Source organism: Camellia sinensis, chromosome 2 (assembly GCF_055761805.1).
Source record: "Camellia sinensis isolate YWXY chromosome 2, ASM5576180v1, whole genome shotgun sequence".
Classification (NCBI taxonomy): domain Eukaryota; kingdom Viridiplantae; phylum Streptophyta; class Magnoliopsida; order Ericales; family Theaceae; genus Camellia; species Camellia sinensis.
Window position 1 is genome coordinate 230,996,524 of NC_138962.1, and position 21,920 is coordinate 231,018,443.

General features: G+C 39.4%; 1 protein-coding gene and 1 pseudogene across 3 annotated transcripts in view; one reads left to right on the forward strand and one right to left on the reverse strand.

Annotated features, from left to right (window-relative positions):
* The first annotated feature begins 1,352 nt into the window (after positions 1 to 1,352).
* LOC114298076 (protein LATE ELONGATED HYPOCOTYL-like) lies at positions 1,353 to 2,563 on the forward strand (annotated as a pseudogene).
* A 308-nt stretch (positions 2,564 to 2,871) lies between these two features.
* LOC114298074 (endoribonuclease Dicer homolog 1-like) overlaps positions 2,872 to 21,920 on the reverse strand; it is a 47,924-nt gene continuing 28,875 nt past the window's right edge. For 2 of the 3 annotated variants that reach the window (XM_082917303.1, XM_082917304.1), the window contains exons 12-20: positions 15,502 to 15,663; positions 15,330 to 15,425; positions 14,587 to 15,215; positions 14,115 to 14,215; positions 13,790 to 13,989; positions 4,441 to 5,361; positions 4,134 to 4,298; positions 3,658 to 4,028; positions 2,872 to 3,531 (exon numbers count right to left, since the gene is read on the reverse strand). In XM_082917303.1, the coding sequence (XP_082773429.1) occupies positions 3,354 to 3,531; positions 3,658 to 4,028; positions 4,134 to 4,298; positions 4,441 to 5,361; positions 13,790 to 13,989; positions 14,115 to 14,215; positions 14,587 to 15,215; positions 15,330 to 15,425; positions 15,502 to 15,663 (2,823 nt within the window). In that variant the 3' untranslated portion in view covers positions 2,872 to 3,353. The remainder of the gene's footprint in view (positions 3,532 to 3,657; positions 4,029 to 4,133; positions 4,299 to 4,440; positions 5,362 to 13,789; positions 13,990 to 14,114; positions 14,216 to 14,586; positions 15,216 to 15,329; positions 15,426 to 15,501; positions 15,664 to 21,920) is intronic. The other variant, XM_082917305.1, reaches the window with a different exon arrangement.

Below are 21,920 nucleotides of genomic sequence, written 5' to 3' on the forward strand. Positions count from 1 at the left end.
AAAAAAAAAAAAATACCTTTTCTTAGCTATCTTTCTCATGAATAGTTATCTACTTCTGAAAATCTGAATTTTCAAAAGGAAAATCTTCCATAACAATGATGAATGAGGATGAGGTTTAGTGTGTAAACTAGTGAAAAGCTAAGAATGAAGAATGAGGGTGTTTAGTGTGTAAACTAATGAATGAAAGCTAATAATGAAGGGTTTGAAAGGATGACTATGGAGTGTGGAGGTTTAGCAAACTAGGTATGGAAGAATGGAGTGCGTGACCATGGAGTGTGGAGCTTCAACAATGTGTAGTGTGAGATGTGTATTGAGAACTTGTGTGTTTATTTGAATTGTGTGTGGATGTCCATTATGGTTAGGGATAAAATTGTAATGAAAATAAGTTTTATGAAGTGTGTGCACAGAGAGGAATATGTGTGTAGAAATAGAAGCTCCCCAAGTTAAGGAGGAAGTGGCACACTCTTAAGCAAGATGTGTGTTTGTCTCTAACCAATTAATCATTTGCTCAACTTAATTAATCAAGGTTAACACTAAATAAGTTAGGTTAGGTCTCTAATCTTGCTGAAACTAATTAATTATGATTATCTTAATTAATCTTGATTAAGTCCACTATGATATCAATAAAGTTTTTCACATAACATATGAAATTGTCAAGCATATTAGACCAAAGTAATCAAGCTACTTGATTAAGGAGTTGAAAACATATATGAGCATATTATGTTCAAAAGAGAATTTCTTAATCTTGTATCGCGAAATCCTAATCCATTTCATATCAAAGAAGTATATAACAATTCAAAACTATATAGTCATTTCATGGCAAAGCATATAAGTGTACATTCAACGAACAATCTATCTATACTATGTTTCAAGGATTTGTCAAAGCATGCTTCAAAGCATTTCATGAGACAAGGATACTTAATTCATCTTTAAGCATTTTAATATGAATAAAAATATGCACACGTCATGCAATAACACTAAGGGCTTATTTGATTGGTTGGATTATAGCATAAGATTAAGATTATTACTTCATGGGACTCACATTTCACTGTTTGATTGCATTTTTTGTTATCCAGATTAGATTCTAATAGATATTCTACCTAACAAAATTGATGATTTTTTAATCCTACAACTAATAATGCAAAACAAACATATAATTGGGATCATATATTTTCATAATTATTGCAAAACAAACGTGGACAAGAGAAAATTATTTATCTCACTAATTAATGTAGTTGGATAATCAATCTTATATTAATTCCATGGATTGTTAATCTATTCACTATTAATCCTACTAATCAAACTAGGCCTACGGGTTTTTTTAATTTTTAATTTTTTTTTTTTTTTATCACAAACTGGATGGAGATGAAAAGCCAAGAAATGCAAAAGAAAACCACAATGATAACAATTGTTGTGAAGTTTCTACTCTTTTCGAAGAAGTTCCCTATACCTACTTGCCTTCGGCAAACAACAATTCCATGCCAACACCTATGCCGCTCAGAAATTCATGCACTTTTAGGGAGTACGTCAATGATTAAAGAGGTGCTTACCCAGGATAAAACAAATGAATCTTATGTCACTGTTGAGTCCAGAGTAAATAAAAAATTAGTTAAACTTGACGCAAAACAAACAGTTTCACTGCAAACTTCGAGAGGTCAAAGCCTTTGCTTGAGAAATTGATTCAAGGCAAGAAAACAGCTGGAATCAGCCAGCCAAAAATTTTTGGGAAAATGCTGTCAAATGATATGGAAGCCACACACGACTACCCAAGACATGTTCCTGTGCATGTTCAAGTTGGGAGCCTAGGAATGGGCATTGACAATATTTCTTCAGATATGCCATACCAAGAATCCATATTTCACCAAATGGGAGGAATTCATGGACAACCAGTGGTTCCAACACACCATGTGATGCTAGCCTAGTTGCTGCTGCTGCAACAAGCAGCAATGATAAAAGAGAGCATGCTCTTCATAATGTACCATTGCAAAATCAACTAGACCCAAAATATTCTGAAGCTCTGCAAGGAACAACATTCAACTTCTAATAACCTACTTTATCATCACCAAGATCTAAGGAAAGTGAGGGTAAAAAACAAAAACTGATGAGAAAGCTGCAGCAGTAACCTAGCTCCACTATTCAAATAAGATGAAGAGCAGAAAATAGGGGGATCGTTCTTCTTGTGGTTCCAACACACCTTCTAGCAGTGAAGTATAGACAAATGCTTTAGAGAAGCATGAGAAAGTTAAGGAAGAGAGAAAAGAACCTGATGTAAGCCACCCAGTTGGCAACTCTAATAATCATCGTGGCAGAAGCTCCAGCAACACAAATGATTCATGGAAAGAGGTCTCTGAAGAGGTAACTAAAAGATCAGTTTTTCTGAATGAATTTTCTAATTGTAGATTCCTGATCATTGTTGCTTTTAGTTTCATTTTACTTGTAGGGTCGGTTAGCCTTTGAGGCACTCTTCTCTAGAGAAGTATTGCCACAAAGCTTTTCACATCGGGAAGGATTGTTGACATTGGAGCTCGGGCATGGGAAGTTGGAAACCCTGGTTGCGTGTTAGCTTTAACCTATATAATTCTACATTTACCATTATAATTTATTTATCTAGTCCTGAAGCTCACCAAACCCGTTGGGTAGGTGTGTGTGTGTAATTCACTTCTATTTAAATTATGAAGATGCCCTTGAGACAACTCCCTTGAATGGACATGAGAAATTTAAGTGACTTGTTTTGCCTCTCCCAATATTTATATGTTTATTCTAATGGGAAAATGAAATCCCTCTCCCTCCCTCATAAAAATGAGAGTAAAGAAAACTTGGTTTGTAGTAAATGTGTAGGCAAATAAACAAACTATTAACACTTGCTCAGTCTGCAGCAAACCATCCCTATATCGATGATTCCATTTGAAATAATCAAAATAAGTCAGCAACAAACAAGCTGAGACAATGGAACATCAATGCATCAATATTTCATCCAATTCACTTGAGTTAGCTACATAGAACTTTTGTATGCAACACAGCTGCTTATATTACTGAAGCTTGCCAATTGACAGGCATAGGCTTAGCTCAAATCATACAATAGCAGAAGGAACTTTAAAGTTACGTGACAACGTGACAACATGCTGCCTAGCATAGGATAATAACCCTTGATGAGGAATAATATACAACACCACCAACAGAGCTGCTGCCAGTGCCACTGCCAATTTTTTCTCTCTGTTATCTCCAAGTGCCAGAGTCCTTGGATTTGTTGACATTTCACAAAGGCTTTCCAACAGATGAAAATTAAGTTGCATGAATAGCTAACCCCAGGGCACAGCACCCATAAAGCTAGCCCCATTGGATTGCTATGATCATCATGGGTACAATTTATTTAGAAGTTCTAAGAGAAGAACTGCTGCAGAATCCTTGGCTTTCTTAACGCTTGGCATAGGCTCTCCAATACATTCATCTGTCCATCCCCTATCAGTAGTATTCACTCGTACAGCAAATGTAAACCTTTTCGCATGGGCAGGGCCACCCTCACTTACACACCTACAGATGACAAAGTAATGAATTGTTTGTTAATCCAGAGTTTCCCAAGCATTCAACTGTAAAGTTGAACAAGTAAATTAACCATTATTACACACACAAACAAGTTTAATTATAAATTATTTTTACCGATACAGGGGCATTGGCCAATTTCTACGCAAGCATATGTCATTCAATGTCTGTCTAGTAAATGTCTGGCTGCCATTCTTCCTCTTCCCATCTTCACTAGCCTTCTCCTTGGCTTCTGCTGTTTCCCTTTCTTTCAAAGCAACAAGGGCATTCCTGGCAGCTAACTTCTGAGCCATTTTCTTTTGTGGATTCTGAGCAATCCCAACCTGGACCCCATCGATGAAAACTTCAACAGTAGCCAAATTTCCACTTCGAGTGGCTTTGTACTCCAGTCCTTCGGCCTGTTGCTGGCACCGTTCTTGCAGTTCCCGCACTGGATGCATTGGTAATGTTTCTGGAGTAACCATTGGATGCAGCAAAGGTTGGAAGACCTGTAAACATACCAAAGATTTAGATAAAGGAAAAGTACAGGGGAAAAAACAGAAAAACATTATTTATATATATATATATAAGGAGGTTTGAATTCTGGAAGTGACCCTCCAAACAACAGCAGTATCACGTCCACTGTCCAGAAAGATGGCACCAGCAATAGACTCAACAATGTCACCAAGAACCTTTGGAGCTTTGCAATCCCCCAAACCAAACGAGTTAAACCCTGGTTTTGACAATTCATCCTGAACATCCTTCACAAAATCTCGAATCTGAAAATGACAGTATGAGTTTAGAAGTAAAAAAGACAACTACGGTTAGGCCAGGCAGAGATAGATGCAGAATTAAATAGAACTAATAAATAAATAAATAAAAAGAGTTGGATAAATAAATGAGATGAAGTATTTAGAAAACCTGTTTTTCAAGGGCACTTGACCCATGTCGAAGGTGCAAGTGAAGCTTATGTTTAACAGCAACCCGTGCAAAGTTTTCATTGTTTACAGCAGCAGCTCGCAAGTCAGTCAAGCGGCCAGGAGGCAAATCTGTGTATGTAAAAAACAAATGCTTTGTAATAAGGTGATCCAAGACTGCGTCACCAACAAACTCCAGCCTCTGGTAACATGACACTCCAGATGATGGGCGTGAAGCATGAGTAATAGCTTCAACCAGCAAGCCCCTATCTTCAAACTTGATGTTTAAGGCACCTTCTAAAGCATCAAAATTGATGCTCCTAAGTATGCTTTCTGGAACATTGCTAGGCCTGGTTGTGCACTCTAACTCTTTAGGACCAAAATCTATCTGAATCCCAATCCATTTCATGAGATTGTTTGCAGCTTTCTTCCCACCTTCAACGTAATATATTCCGATAAGTGCTTCAACAACATCTGCTAGTGTCTTGCTAGAGAGGACTCGATAAGAACTCGAATCACTCTCAAGCTCACCATCTTCCATTTCATCATCTTCATACCCATCAGCACCTTGAGCTCCTCCTGGTACAGTCACACCAAGGGCTCTTTCATTGTCAAATAAGGATGACCCTGTCTCTTTGATGTCCTCATCAAAGACAGGCAGCACCCCGGGAGCAGCCCATCTGGATGGAGCAAATCGATCTGCTTGGATATATGATTGAAGTCCCTTATTCAATGCGTACTGATATAAGACCATGTTACTCACCATTTGTTGTCTCATTCTAGTAAGCTGACCCTCGTGTTTCTGAGGGTATTTAAGAAAAAGAAATCTACTCACAACCCATTTCAGGTAAGCATCTCCCAGAAGCTCTGCTCTTTCATAGCAGAAAGTCTCCTGGCATGAAGCAGCAGTCAAGGCTTCCAAGATCTGTAAATGAAAACACTTAGAAAATATGAAGAAGAAGAACTCCGAAAATATGAGGAAGAAGGAATATATTTCTGTTATATTCAAAACTTCTTATCTTACAAGACCAAATGACACTCCTTATATAGGAGATATTACAAACATCATCATAACCCATTATATGCCACTTACATATTATATATTACCACTATCTACCACTATCATATTATATACATGCCACTATCTACCACCAACACCACTATCATATTCTATATATGCCACTATCTACAACCAACACCACTATCATATTCTATACATACCACTATCTACCACCAACACCACTATCATATTCTATACATGCCACTATCTACCACCAACACCACTATCATATTATATGCATGAACACAATTTCCAGCACTCCCCCTCAAGCTGGTTTGAAGATATCTTCCATAGCCAGCTTGCTAGTCAGCTTATCAAATTGCTTCTTGTGTAGTCCCTTCGTTAGCACATCAGCTAATTGTTCACCTGTTGGAAGGTAGGTCATACAGATTATGCCAGCATTGATTTTCTCCTTGATGAAATGTTTATCCACTTCTATATGTTTTTGTTAAAAACCACCTACTCTCCACCTACTTCACCCACTTAAACCTACTCCACTAAACCTAACCCACTACACCACTACCACCTCACCTACTCCACTAAACCTAACCCACTACACCACTACCACCTCCACTTCACCTACTCCTTACCTACTACACACTCACCCTCTTCTATATATAGGAATCATGAATCATTGTAATAGAAATCAATAAATATCAATCAATAATACATAAATTTTTACATGGTATCAGAGCAAGGTTAAGACCTTAGTATTTCTCGCTTCACCGGCGGGCGGCAACCTCGCCTTGGCCGCCCGCCGGACCTCAACCTATTCCGCTTATTTTCTACACATACCTTGACTTCTTCAACATTTTCTTACACCCCTCCTCCGCTATGTCGGCGGCGGCACCCGCATCATCGTCTAGCCTCTATCGCCGTTCACCTTGCCTCTTACATATCCGTGGTTGTACTCTTACTCGTCGTCGTCGTTGGCGTTTCTGGCGCTGCTTTTCTGCTCGTCACTGCTGTTTTTTTTCCCGATTTGCTCTCTCTCTCTTAGCCATGGATTTGGGTGTGGGGTGTAGAGCTGTGGCTCTGTTGTTGGTAGCCATGTTTGCTGGCTTGAAGGTTTCAATGGCAGCAGTGTACAAGGTTGGAGACTCCGTTGGTTGAACCATCATTGGGAATATTGATTACAAGGCCTGGGCTGCTTCCAAGACGTTTCATGTTGGAGATGTCATCATTTTCGAATACAATTTTCAATGTCACGTGTTGCAAGTGCCCCACAAAGAATACCAAGCCTGCAGAAGTGTAAGACAGTAACATGCATCTTCACATACAGCTTGGGTAATGTGTAACTATCAAAAGCACAAGCTTCTTGGACATCCCTCTCTCTCTCTCCATGGACCCAACATCATCATCATGCACCCACTCTATCTCCCTCTCTCTCATCTTTTCCCACTTTCAAACCCACTTTAATCATATCTCTCCTTTCTCTTAATTTATTCCATCCACAAATATTTTTCTCTATTTTCTTTATCCATTATTTCCTTTTATTTTATTTTTCTTATTAAACAAAACAACACCACAAAATAACACCAACAACATTCCACAACCTTGTCATTTTATTCATATCAGGGGATCAACCCCGATCACACTTTTACATCAAAAAAAAAAAAAAAAAAAAAAAAAGAAAACCCACACAAACAAAAACAAAACTACCACACCCACAGTGAGATTTTTCTTCTCTACTCAGCCGCCGGTCTTTTCTTCTTACCTCCGTCCTGGGTGGTCCTTGTCGGTGTTGCCTCCGTGCTTCCTAGACCACCAAGCAAGTTGCCTCCTCCCTGCTCCTCCACTACAGCATACGGTGGACCTCCAAATCGGAACATCACGGTGGCCTTCCGCTTCAGCTCCTTATTTTCCGCCTTTAGCACACTTAACTCTGCTCGCGCATCCTTATACATGCGTTGGAGCAGAGCCAGTTGGGCGTTTAACTGCTGCACCTCATTTGTCCTACTTTGCAGCCGGTTCGACAAATTTGTAACCGCAGTCATGGTTTCCACACATGACTTCAATGTATACTGATTGGCCTCCACATCCGACTGCACTGCCATTCTTTGCTCCACCGACCGCATCGGAAAGTTCAACGGAGCAAAACCAGAGGTGTTTGGTTGAGGTTCACGGGCCTCCGCACCAGTTATCTCTCTTGTTGACTCGTTGAGGTCGGGAAAGAGAGTGAGTAGACCACGGGATGAAGAGGCCATATTCTGGGTAGCTGAACGGGAAGAAGAGGCCATGTTTTTTGGGTTGCTGAATGTTTCAGCGAAATAGCAATTTCAGACTGATAATGTTCGGAAGGGGAGTGTTTCAAGATTTGCAGCTCTTAGAGGCAATCTCTCAGAAAAACAAATATCTCTCTCAGAAAATGAAGAGTTTTTCAGAAGTTTTTTTCTCAGGTTTTTTGTCTTCGCTTCTGCCTCAAGCACAGCCTCCGCATTGGTTTATATCGACACTGACGACGCGGCCGACACGCCACTCTGTCGCTCACGTGCCTCGCCGCGTCTCCGCCTCACCTTTTGATGGCTCGACGCTTTCTGTCGGGCACGACTTTTTATGGATTGGGCACGCATTTTGATGGCACGTCTTTTTATGGATTGGGCACGCCTTTTGATGGCACGCCTTTTGAAAGATTGGGCACACCTTTTGAGGGTGCGACTTTTTAGGGGTCCGACAAGACTCTGTAAACTGTCCCGACATTGATTCCGGTTAGCTCCTTCATGGGTCCGACAAGACTCTGTAAACTGTCTCGACATTGATTCTGGTTAGCTCCTTCAAGGGTCCGACAAGACTCTGTAAACTGTCCCGACATTGGTTCCGGTTAGCTCCTTCAAGGGTCCGACAAGACTCAGTAAACTGTCCCGACATTGATTCCGGTTCACTCCTTCAAAGGGTCCGACAAGACTCTGTAAACTGTCCCGACATTGATTCCGGTTAGTTTCTACAAGGGTCCAGCAAGACTCCGTAAACTGTCACAACAACTGTCACAACAGTATCTGTTACAACGGTCCGACATGACCCCGTAAACTGTCTTCTACATCGGTCCGATATGACCCCATAAACTGTCTTCTACATCGGTCTGACACGACCACACAGTGTCTGCTACAACGGTCCGACATGACCCCATAAACTGTCTTCTACATCGGTCTGGCACCGCCATCCAGTGTCCTCTACACCGTTATGACACCACCATACAGTGTCCTCTACATGGTTATGACACCCCCATACAGTGTCCTCTACAACGTTATGACACCACCATCCAGTGTCTTCACCAATGGTCTGACACGACCATACAGTGTCTCTTATCCTTTTTTATTTTTATGTATTTTCTTGTTTTGTTACTCTCTCCAAACTCAAGTTGGTTAGTTCCTATCCCCCTTGAGTTTGCGGGGGGCTGTTAAAAACCACCTACTCTCCACCTACTTCACCCACTTAAACCTACTCCACTAAACCTAACCCACTACACCACTACCACCTCACCTACTCCACTAAACCTAACCCACTACACCACTACCACCTCCACTTCACCTACTCCTTACCTACTACACACTCACCCTCTTCTATATATAGGAATCATGAATCATTGTAATAGAAATCAATAAATATCAATCAATAATACATAAATTTTTACAGTTTTGTGCGATCATGTAGAACTGGATTATGAGCTATAGATATAGCTGCTTTGTTGTCACAATAGACCTTCATAGGTGTCGGGTGAGAAAGCTTTAATTCTTCAAGAATTCTTTTAATCCACATTACTTCATAGATTCCATGGGCAACAGCTCTGAACTCTGCTTCTGCACTACTTCTAGCTACCACATTCTGTTTTTTACTCCGCCATGTAACTAGGTTCCCACCTACAAAGGAGCAGTATCCGGATGTTGATCTCCTGTCTGTAACACTTCCTGCCCAGTCTGCATCTGTGTATACTTCAACTTGAAGATGTCCATGTTTCTTGAATAGTAAGCCTCTCCCTGGAGTTCCTTTCAAATATCTTAAGATCTTATAAACAGCCTCAAAGTGCTCTGCCCCTGGTGAGTGCATGAACTGACTTACCATGCTGACTGCAAAGGCAATATCAGGCCGCGTATGAGACAAGTAAATCAATTTCCCTACAAGTCGCTGATATTGTTCTCTCTCTTTGACTTCTTCAGCCTTAGCAGCTTGTAACTTCAAGTTAGGCTCGATCGGAGTCTCCGCCATCTTACAACCAAGCATACCTGTTTCTCCAAGGAGATCAAGAACATATTTTCTTTGATTAACGAATATACCTTCCTTGGATCTTGCAAATTCCATTCCGAGGAAATACTTGAGGGCTCCCAGATCCTTAATGTGAAATTCTTTTGCGAGTTTCTCTTTGAGGGCTGCTAACTCTGCTTCATCATTACCAGTTAAAATGATGTCATCAACATAAACAATCAAAATTGCAATTTTACTGTTTTTTGAATGTTTATAAAATATTGTGTGATCTGCTTGACTCTGCGAGAAGCCACAACTGATAACTGCCTTCCCAAAGCGTTCAAACCACGCTCTTGGTGATTGTTTGAGTCCGTATAATGACTTGTTCAATCTGCATACTCTGTCACTTCCAAGTCTCTGCTCAAATCCCAGCGGTAGGCTCATGAACACCTCCTCTTCAAGATCACCATTGAGAAATGCATTTTTAATGTCAAGTTGATGTAGAGGCCAATCTGAATTTACTGCAAGAGATAACAGTACTCTGATGGAATTTATTTTAGCAACAGGAGCAAACGTCTCCTGATAGTCGATCCCATAAGTTTGAGTGAAGCCTTTAGCTACCAGTCTCGCCTTGTATCTCTCAACGCTTCCATCTGCGTTACATTTTATCGTAAACACCCATTTACACCCAACTGTTTTCTTGTTTTTGGGTAGATCAACTATCTCCCAAGTACCACTTCTCCTTAAAGCATTCATCTCCTCCATGACTGCTAATTTCCAATTCGGATCATCCAATGCTTCCTGTATATTCCTTGGAACAAACAAGTGTGAAATCCTATATGTGAAAGCTCTATGGTTTTTAGACAGTCTTTGATAGGAGAGGTAATTTGCAATAGGATGTTTAATGCAATTTCGGACACCTTTCCTAATTGCTATATGTACATCAAGGTCCGAAATAGAAGGAATAGGATTACCTAAAATTTCGATGCCAGAACTCGGGTGGACATTCGGGTCATTAGGATGGACATTCGGGTCATTATTCCTCAGATGAAATCGCTTCCTAGTATAAACCTGAAGCTCAGGATTTAGATCATTTTGTAGTACTTCTCCCCCTAAACAAGAATCTTCTTGACTAGGCACCATAGAACTTGGTTCTCCTAAGTGATCATTATCAGACAGATGTGGTTTTTGTGTAGGATAAATGACATTGGGGAGCGGGATAGAAATATCCCAAAAACGGTCTTCTACTCCACTTGTCTCCCCCTGAAGAGAAGTGTTGGGGAAATAGGATTTTGTTTCCACAAATGACACATCCATACTCACATGAAATTTCTTGTTTTGAGGATCGAAGCACTTATACCCCTTTTTGTTTGAGGAATAACCCAAAAAAACACATTTTATAGCACGGGGGTCAAGTTTTGAACGAAATTGACTGGGAACATGAACATAGGCAGTACATCCAAAAACTTTGGCGGGTAAATCAGAAAACAACCTCGTGTCAGGAAAAAAAGTTTTGAGACAATCAAAAGGTATTTTGTATGTTAACACCTTTGTAGGCATCCTGTTTATCAAATAAGAGGCTGTTAAAATTGCTTCACCCCATAAATATTTAGGAACATGCATGTAAAACATTATAGCACGTGCTACTTCAAGTAGATGTTTATTTTTTCGTTCTGCAATGCCATTTTGTTGAGGGGTATCCCGACATGTAGATTGATGAAAAATCCCCTTTTTTTCCAAAAACTCACCCAACTGCTCATTGAAATATTCTGTTCCATTATCAGAATGTAAAATACCAATTTTGGTTTGAAATTGGTTTTCAATCATATTGTAAAAATTTGTGAATAAATTTTTCACGTCAGATTTTTTATTCATCAAATAAATCCAACATAAGCGGGTATGGTCATCAATAAATGTAACAAACCATCTTTTACCAGAAAGAGTAGTGATTTTAGAAGGCCCCCAAACATCACTATGAATCAAATAAAAAGGTTTTGAAGCCTGGTAAGGTTTTGGCAAATAAGTAGAGCGATGAAATTTTGCAAAAATGCAACTTTCACAATGAAAAGAAGAACAATCAATCCCTTTAAATAATTCTGGAAATAAATGTTTCAGATAAAGAAAACTAGGATGTCCTAGCCTATAGTGCCATAGCATTATTTTTTCTCGAACAGAGATTGAACTGGTACTATTAAAACTCTGAGCTTTTTTATTACTAACAGGTACTTCATCAAAGTAGTAAAGACCTTCAAGCATCCTAGCACGCCCAATCATCATCCCCGAGTTCTAGTCCTGAAATTCACAATGGGATTCAAAAAATGTAACACGACAATTAGAATCCTTAGATAGTTTACTGACAGACAAAAGGTTACAGGCTAAGTTGGGGACGTGAAGAACAGCATTGAGATTAATTTTCTCAGTTAGTTTAATAAATCCTTTTCCTGCAATAGGTGAAAAACTACCATCGGCTATTCTGATTTTGTCATGACCAGAACAAGGGAAATAGGTACTAAATAAATGGGAAAAACTAGTCATGTGATCGGAGGCACCGGAATCTATGATCCACGGAGAGAAGTTTAGGCAAGAGAAGGCTTTAGGATTTCTACCTGTTTGTGCCAACAAAACACTAGGAGTACCGGTTGAGGAGTTGGATTTTATCAGCTTTAAGAGTTGATCAATCTGCTCTTTGTTGAAGGGACCTGAATCGGCTTCATTAGCGGTAGGAAAGCCACGATTCTTCTCTCCTTGTTTGCTGCTTTTCCAGTTGACAGGTTTGCCATGAATTTTCCAACACGTTTTGCGTGTATGGCGAGGCTTGTTGCAAAAATCACACCAGACCCGTGGCTTATCATCAAACCTGCGCTGGTAATTTGCAGCCTTGTTGGCCGCAGCATCGCTAATTAAAGCAGAAATTTCAATTGATTCACCATTACCTTTTTTCTTAAGCATGACGCTCCTTCGGCTCTCTTCCCTTCTGACTTCGGCAAATACTTCGCCAATGGATGGGAGAGGAGGTCTGCCAATAATTCTTCCTCGCACTTCATCGAACTCAATGTTGAGGCCGGCAAGAAACTTGTAAATACGGCTGTCTTCCACAGTTTTCTTGTGGTGGTTGCAGTCGTCAACCGATTTCCATTCGTATGTGTTGAAGATGTCAAGATCCTGCCACAACCTTTTCAACGAATTGAAATATTTGGTGACGGAATCATCTCCTTGACGAATCTCTCCCAACTTCAAAGTTAATTCGAAAACTTGAGATTGATTTCCTAGGTCAGAATACATCTGACTAACATTATCCCACAATTCTTGTGCAGTAGTATAGCACATGTAATTAGAGCTTATATCCTCCTCCATGGAATTGACCAACCATGTCATAACCATGGAGTTTTCAGCGTCCCAATTGTCGAACAGCGGATCATTAACAGCAGGAGCCTTCTTGTCACCAGTGATGTAACCGATCTTTCCTTGCCCACGGATATACATCCGGACAGATTGTGACCAGCGGAGAAAATTATCACCATTTAGGCGGATGGTGGTGATTTGGACAGAGTGAGAGTTGGACGTTTTCACCGGAATGGCAGCGGCAGGGGTTGAAGTGGTTCCGGACGTGACTTCCGACATGGCTATGACGGTTTTAGGGCTGCTGTGTTTTTTGTTGCTCTGATACCAACTTAGAAAATATGAAGAAGAAGAACTCCGAAAATATGAGGAAGAAGGTATATATTTCTGTTATATTCAAAACTTCTTATCTTACAAGACCAAATGACACTCCTTATATAGGAGATATTACAAACATCATCATAACCCATTATATGCCACTTACATATTATATATTACCACTATCTACCACTATCATATTATATACATGCCACTATCTACCACCAACACCACTATCATATTCTATATATGCCACTATCTACAACCAACACCACTATCATATTCTATACATACCACTATCTACCACCAACACCACTATCATATTCTATACATGCCACTATCTACCACCAACACCACTATCATATTATATGCATGAACACAATTTCCAGCAAAAACACACGTTAATTGATAAAATAACAATTTATTAAAAAATCAATCATCCGGGAAATTGTAATACCTTTGAAGCAGGGACAGGATAATTAATTATATCCTTAAGCTGAATGGCAAGAAGCATGCTTTCAACCCTCCTCATTATTGAGGGCAATCTCTGGGCACCTCGAACAAGTGATCCCGGGAGTGGATGTACAAAACACAGCTCAGGAGGAAGGAAAACATAATATGTTTTATCAAGTGCCTCTTCAGATTCACCTTCATTAGCTAAATAAGAAAAATTCCCCAAGTTAACTCCAGAAGCCAAAATGATGAAAAGCAAAATGAACAGGAAGATTCAACACAGGAGGCAAAAAAAAAGGTAAATAAATGTAAAAAAGATGAAAGGATACCTTCTGAATGTTCAAATCGAGGAGAAAGGAGATTCTTGCAATATGAAACACCACGCCCTCTTATAAGAGGCTGTTGCTTATAGATCAACTCGACTCCATACCTGTTATAATATTAGACCGCCTAGCCAAATGCACCTCTGTTGTGCATGAAGAGCTAGAAACATCCAGTCCAGAAGGATTCATAAACTACAGACAGTGGGACACTTACAGAACTGCTCAATGGAGGCAACTTATTTCACACCTGAAAGTAGTTAAATGCTCCCTTCTCAGACTGAGATCAACCTCTCTCTCCTTCAGGCACAATAACAGAGGCGCATTAGTGCTATCCGGTCCTTGCAACAAACCAACCACTGTTAGCAGCTGGAACAAATTTTTTTTGAAAAAAAAAAAGACCTTTTCCGTTTTAATTTGAAAATAATGGGAAAGCTAGCATAAATCAAGAGGATCAAAAAATAAAAAATAAAACACATACTTTTGCCTGTAGTAATCAGCATAAGAGCTGTACTCCAATGGACCAAGGTAGCCCTCTTTCCTCGGGAATGAGTTCTCTGCAGTCATATCATAGCGTACAGAGTCCACATAAAACCTCTTTCCAGAGTGAGCAGCGGTTACAATTCTCCCCACCAGATCTTCCACGCCTATAAAAGAATCTGCCATCATCAGTTTGCCTTTAGTCAAATCCAAATGATTTCCAATTTCAATAGCATTCCGATTGGGAACCAATCCAGATGCTTTCACAATGTCAAATTGTGCTACAGCTCCTCTAATGCCATAGGTAGGATGAGATTTCTGCCCAAAAGCCATGCCATGACGCAATTTTCCAAATCCATACTCCCTTCGGTCTCCACCTAGTGTTCGCTCATTGGTGCCAAGGTAAACATCGGGCCGAGCTCTCTGAAGGGGATTGTTCCACGCATCTGTCTTACTTATTTTTTCAACCAGATCCCAGTCAATTTCTTTTAGAGGATCTACAGAATTATCGCCAACCACAGGGACAAACAAATATGCTTTTGAAGGATCCCAAGGAGTAGTGGATGGTTCAACATCCACGTCCAGTACAATACTCATTAGTCTTACATGAAAGCTCTTAAGGGATGCCAACTGCATAAAAGCAGAGAACAGGGTTTATCCAAGCAAACATAGCTAGAAATGTAAACAATAATAACATTTTATAATTTGACTACCACTTGAGAAAAGTCAATGATCAATCCCAACCTGACTTTCAGTAATATCTATTGACCCCCGGAAGACAAGAGATGCCTTTGTTATCATGGTTCGAGCGATAAAGAGATCCATCGACATCGATAACACCTATCAACAAAACATGTAGTTAGAGATAAACATTATGCATGTTGTACCAGTCCAATAAAAATTAATGACGAGATACCTCTGCATCCAGCTCATTGCCAAAGACTACAGCGAACTCTAAAACTTGAGTTAAGAATGGATCTTTTGAGGAGCCAATATCTACACATTCAATATCATACATGTAAAGATGAAACAACTTGGAATTGTAGCAAGCATCCCTCCCAGATAAAATCCATTCTCCCTGCATAGCCAAAAGGAGTCAAGGCCTAGTGTATTTTGGATCCCACTAACACTGAGTATCTTCCAAATGTCACATCATAAAAAGTACAATTGTGGAAGGTTTACTAATAAAAAATGTAATTAGTCTTATAAATAAAGATCCTAAGAACACTCAAATTTGATCATTTATAAAAATAGTTCATTTGATCATTTGTTCCCTTGATTATATCATCTATCTTGGTCTCATAATGTTTCCATTGCATTTGTAGTCTCTTCCTTTTTGGTTCCAATCTCTTGGAAATTCAATTTATTTAAAAATCCCAATGATCATGAGGTTGATGAGTTGACTTCTTTGTCATCTATTCTTGATGGTGTTTCAATGAGGCCTGATTGTGTTGGTAAGAGAATATAGGGGTTTTTTTTCTTGTAGATATTCTTTTGACAAAACTAATGATAATCCAAATGTATCACTCTAGCCTCATAATATGCTTTGGGATGCATATTGCCTCTTGAAGTCAAAGTTTTTGTTTGGTCTTTGACTCATAAGAGGATCAATACCAATAACACGATTCAAAAAAGTATACCTAATTGTTTATTATTTCCATAGTAGTGTGATATGTGCATTGAGGATGAGGATGACAGCGATCATGTATTTCTATATTGTTGTGTTACTTGGGCATTATGGTGGAGGTTATTCCATGTGGTGCAAGAGGATTGGGTGGTTCCCTCTTCTCATGTACCCAAATGCTTCAAGTTCATTTTAGGGGTTTTGTCTCAAGCAAGAAGGCATGAGTTCTTTGGGAAGGTGTAGCTTGTGCAATGTTGTAGATGGTGTCGTTAGGAAGAAATGCAAGGGTGTTTGAAGACATATTTGAGGATTTTCAAGGGATTTGGGACCAAGTTTGTTATATGTCATCCTTTTGAGCTTCGGCTTCACCCTTTTTTAAGGGTATTCATTTGTATTTGATCAATAGTTAACGGAGAGAGGTGATTTGCGATGTTTTCTTTTCTTCCCTCTTGGAAGACTTCTTGTCCTCACATGCACTTTCAATGTACCTTTTTTATCGTTAATTTATTTTGTTGTTGAAAAAAAGGTGGTGCGTCACACATTTATATACCTATATATTCAATATAGGGAAAGGCTGCAACACACTGTTGGGAATTGGTTCAAATCCCATTTGGCTACATGCATTGAAAGGTGGATGCATTTGGGAGCTCATTAGATGGTTCATGTACAAGAGCTTCTATTTCCACACATGATTTCCTCCTAGTGCACACATCTATTTGGTTTGGAAATTAACTTCTGAATAAAACTATTTAGTTGGGAAATCAACTTCTGAACAAAACTATATGGTTCGACTATACCTTTGGTTTGGAAGTTGATTTTCAAACCAAATAGTTTTGTTCAAAAATCAACTTCCGAATCAGTTCCTAATCAGTTCCTAAAGAAATCGCCTTGCCAACAAAAACTTACAGCTTCACATAGAGACTGAATAACCCAATAGACACCACCCAAATAAACAGTCTATGAATAACTGTGAAACCTCTCAGTGATCCTTATAAGCTCCCCTCTTGATTCATAAATCAACTTGAAGAATAAACACCTTAAGCTCAATCCTCACCTCACCTCCCTATCTCAGTAATTGTATAACCTCATCCTTACAGAATATGCAACTAAAGCTCCAGAAGAAACAATAATGAATGAACAGTAGACAAAGAAGATGAAAAGACTTGTATGCAAGCTTTAGGACAACAAAACCACAAATTTTAGATAATATTAGGTGCATTAAGTACATAATGCACCATTGAAGTACCACTGATATATGGCCAAAAAGAGAAATCTTTACATATAAAAATAGCCACCTCAACCGCAATAGGCATTCCAAGCGTTCATTTCTTTTTAATGTCTAGTTAGAACCTAAATGAACATCCAGTGTAGAAAATTTAATGTATAAAGAGAAATAGAGAATTGTATTATTGATTGATTATTTATGTTATGGTTACAATGATTCCTATATATAGGAGAGGGTGAGTGTGTAGTAGGTGAGGAGTAGGTGAAGTGGAGGTGGTAGTGGTGTAGTGGGTTAGGTTTAGTGGAGTAGGTGAGGTGGTAGTGGTGTAGTGGGTTAGGTTTAGTGGAGTAGGTTTAAGTGGGTGAAGGTTTAGTGGAGTAGGTGAGGTGGTAGTGGTGTAGTGGGTTAGGTTTAGTGGAGTAGGTTTAAGTGGGTGAAGTAGGTGGAGAGTAGGTGGGTTTTAACAGCCCCCCGCAAACTCAAGGGGGATAGGAACTAACCAACTTGAGTTTGGAGAGAGTAACAAAACAAGAAAATACATAAAAAGAAAAGAGGATAAGAGACACTGTATGGTCGTGTCAGACCATTGGTGAAGACACTGGATGGTGGTGTCATAACGTTGTAGAGGACACTGTATGGAGGTGTCATAACCATGTAGAGGATACTGGATGGTGGTGTCATAACGGTGTAGAGGACACTGGATGGCGGTGTCAGACCGATGTAGAAGACAGTTTATGGGGTCATGTCGGACCGTTGTAGCAGACACTCTTGTGACAGTTGTTGTGACAGTTTACGGAGTCTTGCTGGACCCTTGTAGAAACTAACCGGAATCAATGTCGGGACAGTTTACAGAGTCTTGTCGGACCCCTAAAAAAGTCGCACCCTCAAAAGGTGTGCCCAATCTTTCAAAAGGCGTGCCATCAAAAGGCGTGCCCAATCCATAAAAAGGCATGCCATCAAAAGGCGTGCCCATGTTTTCAAAAGGCGTGCCCAATCCATAAAAAGGCGTGCCATCAAAAGGTGCGCCAGACACGCGGCGATGCACGTGATCGACAGAACGCGTGTCGGCCTCTTTGTCATGGTCTTTATAAACCGAAGCGGAGGCTGAGGCTTGGAAGCAGAGACAAAAACCTGTTAGAAAAACTCTGAAAAACTCTTCGTTTTCTGAGAGAGATTTCTGAGAGAGATACTCTGTAACACTCTGTTTTCTGAGAGAGATTTCTGAGAGAGATACTCTGTAACACTCTGTTGTCTGAGAGAGATTTCTGAGAGAGATACTCTGTAACACTCTGTTTTCCAGAAAATGGCTTCGTCTTCCCGTGGTCTGCTCACTCTCTTTCCAGACCTTAACGAGTCAACAAGAGAGATAACTGGTGCGGGGGCCAGTGAACCTCAACCAAGCGCCCCAGGGTTTGCTCCGTTGAACTTTCCTATGCGGTCTGTGGAGCAAAAAATGGCAGTGCAAACTGACATTGAAGCCAATCAGTATACTTTGAAGTCCTGTGTGGAGACGATGACGGCAGTCACAAACTTGTCGCACCGGCTGCAGAGTAGGACAAATGAGGTGCAGCATTTAAACGGCCAATTGGCTCTGCTCCAGCGCATGTATAAGGATGCGCGAGCAGAGATAAGTGTGCTGAAGGCGGAAAACAAGGAGCTGAAGCGGAAGGCTACCTTGATGTTCCGATTTGGAGGTCCACCATATGCTGTAGTGGAGGAGCAGGGTGGAGTGAACGTGCTCGGTGGAGTGGGTAGTATGGAGGCAGCGCCGGTAAGGGACACCCAAGAGAAAAGCAAGAAGAAGAGACCTGCAGCAGAGTAGAGAAGAAAAATCCCACTGTGGGTGCGGGTGTGTTGTGGTGGTTTGTTTGTTTGTTTGTTTGTTGGTTTTTTTTTTTTTTTTTTTTTTTTTTGTGTGTGTAAAATTGTGATCGGGGTTGATCCCTGAGATGAATAAAATATGATTTGGTGTGCAAAGCTATATGGTATGAAGGGAATTGGAAAAAGATTAAAAAGAATGTGAAAGAAAAATAAAGAAAAAATAATAAAAATATATTTGAAATCAAAAAATGAAAGATGGAGGAAATAAGGAAAGTGGTTTGGAGAAAATAAATAAAAATAAAAATAATGGAGTTGGAAATCAAACGGAGGAGAGATGAAGATTTTTTTTTTTTTTTAATATAATATAATAAAAAGAGATATATATATATATATATATAATAAAGAAAGTGGGGAACAAGAGTGTAAAGAAAAGAAAAAGTATAGGTTGTATCGTGGGTCACATGGGTGAGTAAAAGAAAACAATAAAGAAATGAGTGGGTGCCCCCCATGTGCAAGGATAGTGCTGGCACTTCAATAGGTGGTACAGCCTGCTGAGCATCAGCTTTGACAGGAGCTGCCTTTGGACCTTTTCTCTAATAAATGCGTCAAACTGTTGCTGTTGGTGTTATCAAGAATGTGGAGAAGAGGAGGCTTGTCTGATGGCCTCTTGGGCTGTGTAATCATATCGAGGTTCGTGGACCTCTCAATCATGTTGTCACCCTTAAAACCAGAGATGGGGACAAAAGGAATTTTGTCAGGGTTGTAACCAACCTTCTTCAGATAGGAAGAGACTTCCTGCACAATTTCATCATACCTTGCTTTTGAGTACTTAGGAGTGGTGAAGTAGGTGAGGTGGTGTGGCAGTCAAGAACTGGAGCATACCCATTACCAATCTGACCCGGGTGATTCATAATAATAACCTGGGAGGTGAAATTTGCAGCTTCCTTGGCTGGATCATCCTTTGAGTTGGATGCAACAAAACCACGTTTGAGATCCTTCACTGCAACATTGTAGATGAAGACGATCGAGACGGTGGTGTATGGGAGGACAACAGTGAGAGGAGAGGCAGTGGTGGTGGACTCGAAGAAATTTCAAGGTATGTGTAGAAAATTTTAGCAGATTAGGTTGAGGTCCGGCGGGCGGCCAAGGCGAGGTTGCCGCCCGCCGGTGAAGCGAAAAATACTAAGTGCTTAACCTTGCTCTGATACCATGTAGAAAATTTAATGTATAAAGAGAAATAGAGAATTGTATTATTGATTGATTATTTATGTTATGGTTACAATGATTCCTATATATAGGAGAGGGTGAGTGTGTAGTAGGTGAGGAGTAGGTGAAGTGGAGGTGGTAGTGGTGTAGTGGGTTAGGTTTAGTGGAGTAGGTGAGGTGGTAGTGGTGTAGTGGGTTAGGTTTAGTGGAGTAGGTTTAAGTGGGTGAAGGTTTAGTGGAGTAGGTGAGGTGGTAGTGGTGTAGTGGGTTAGGTTTAGTGGAGTAGGTTTAAGTGGGTGAAGTAGGTGGAGAGTAGGTGGGTTTTAACATCCAGGATATAATCAATCAATGGTCAAATTTACAACCAACCACGAATCAAAGTTCTAGAAGAGAAGACTGACTTTCCACCTCCATTATCCAAATCTTACAATTTTCAATACGCGATTCATGCATAGATAGATAAGAATCTATGGATAAATCTATTTTGGATCGAATCTATGGTGAATCACAAAATTCGCAATCGATTTTTTATTCAATTCACTTTTTACAATTCATGCAATTTTTGAAACTATGATGTCCGACAAATTCCAACCTATTTTTATCTTGCTTTTTTTTCTTTTGTTGTGAAATGCCATAATACAACTTGTAAGAGTGTCCAATACGAAAATAAGCCATATCTATGCATAATTTTTTGTTATTTTGGTAATCAAAGGGTTTTTTATAGGACCCAATTAAATCAAGTCAGACTCAACATTTTCTTAATCAATTTTTTTCTCATTTTTTTTTTAGTTTAGAAAAGGACAAAAAATCAAATCAGTGATATTTTTAAAACAAAATTACAAATCAGTAGTAAACTTTATAAATATTAATAATTAAAATCTTAAACTTTTTCATGAATCAGTAATTATTTTTTCAAAGTACCACTGAATTTTAAAAAAATGTCATAATAAATCTTCGAAAGATGTTTAAAGTTAAAATAACTTGCTCCCGTGAATTATATATTCATATTTTTAGTAAAATAAATATTGTCCATTATTACATGAGTCAAGTCAATCAAATCCAATGGTTCCACTTAATTCTTTATTCTTATTATACATATAAGATTCCTAGGTTCATTTTTTGAATGTCAAGAAACATTATATTATGGTTTTTGAATAATTTTATAATTTAGTGGGATTTGGACCCTTATCTCTTGTTCAATGCAATGCTTTCCGAATTAGAAAATGTAATGTAATCATGCCTTTATATTAGAACGATTTTATAACAAATATCAAAATCAATTTATTTCATTTATATATACAATTGTTTAACATCATTTTTTAAAGTCTACTAAATCTTAACGATTCTCAATTCAAATTGATTCACGATTCGCAAAATTAGGATTTCGATTCATAATACGATTCTCGACTTGACAACTATGCTTTCCACAAATGCAGGAGGATTTCTTTCCTGCCAATGC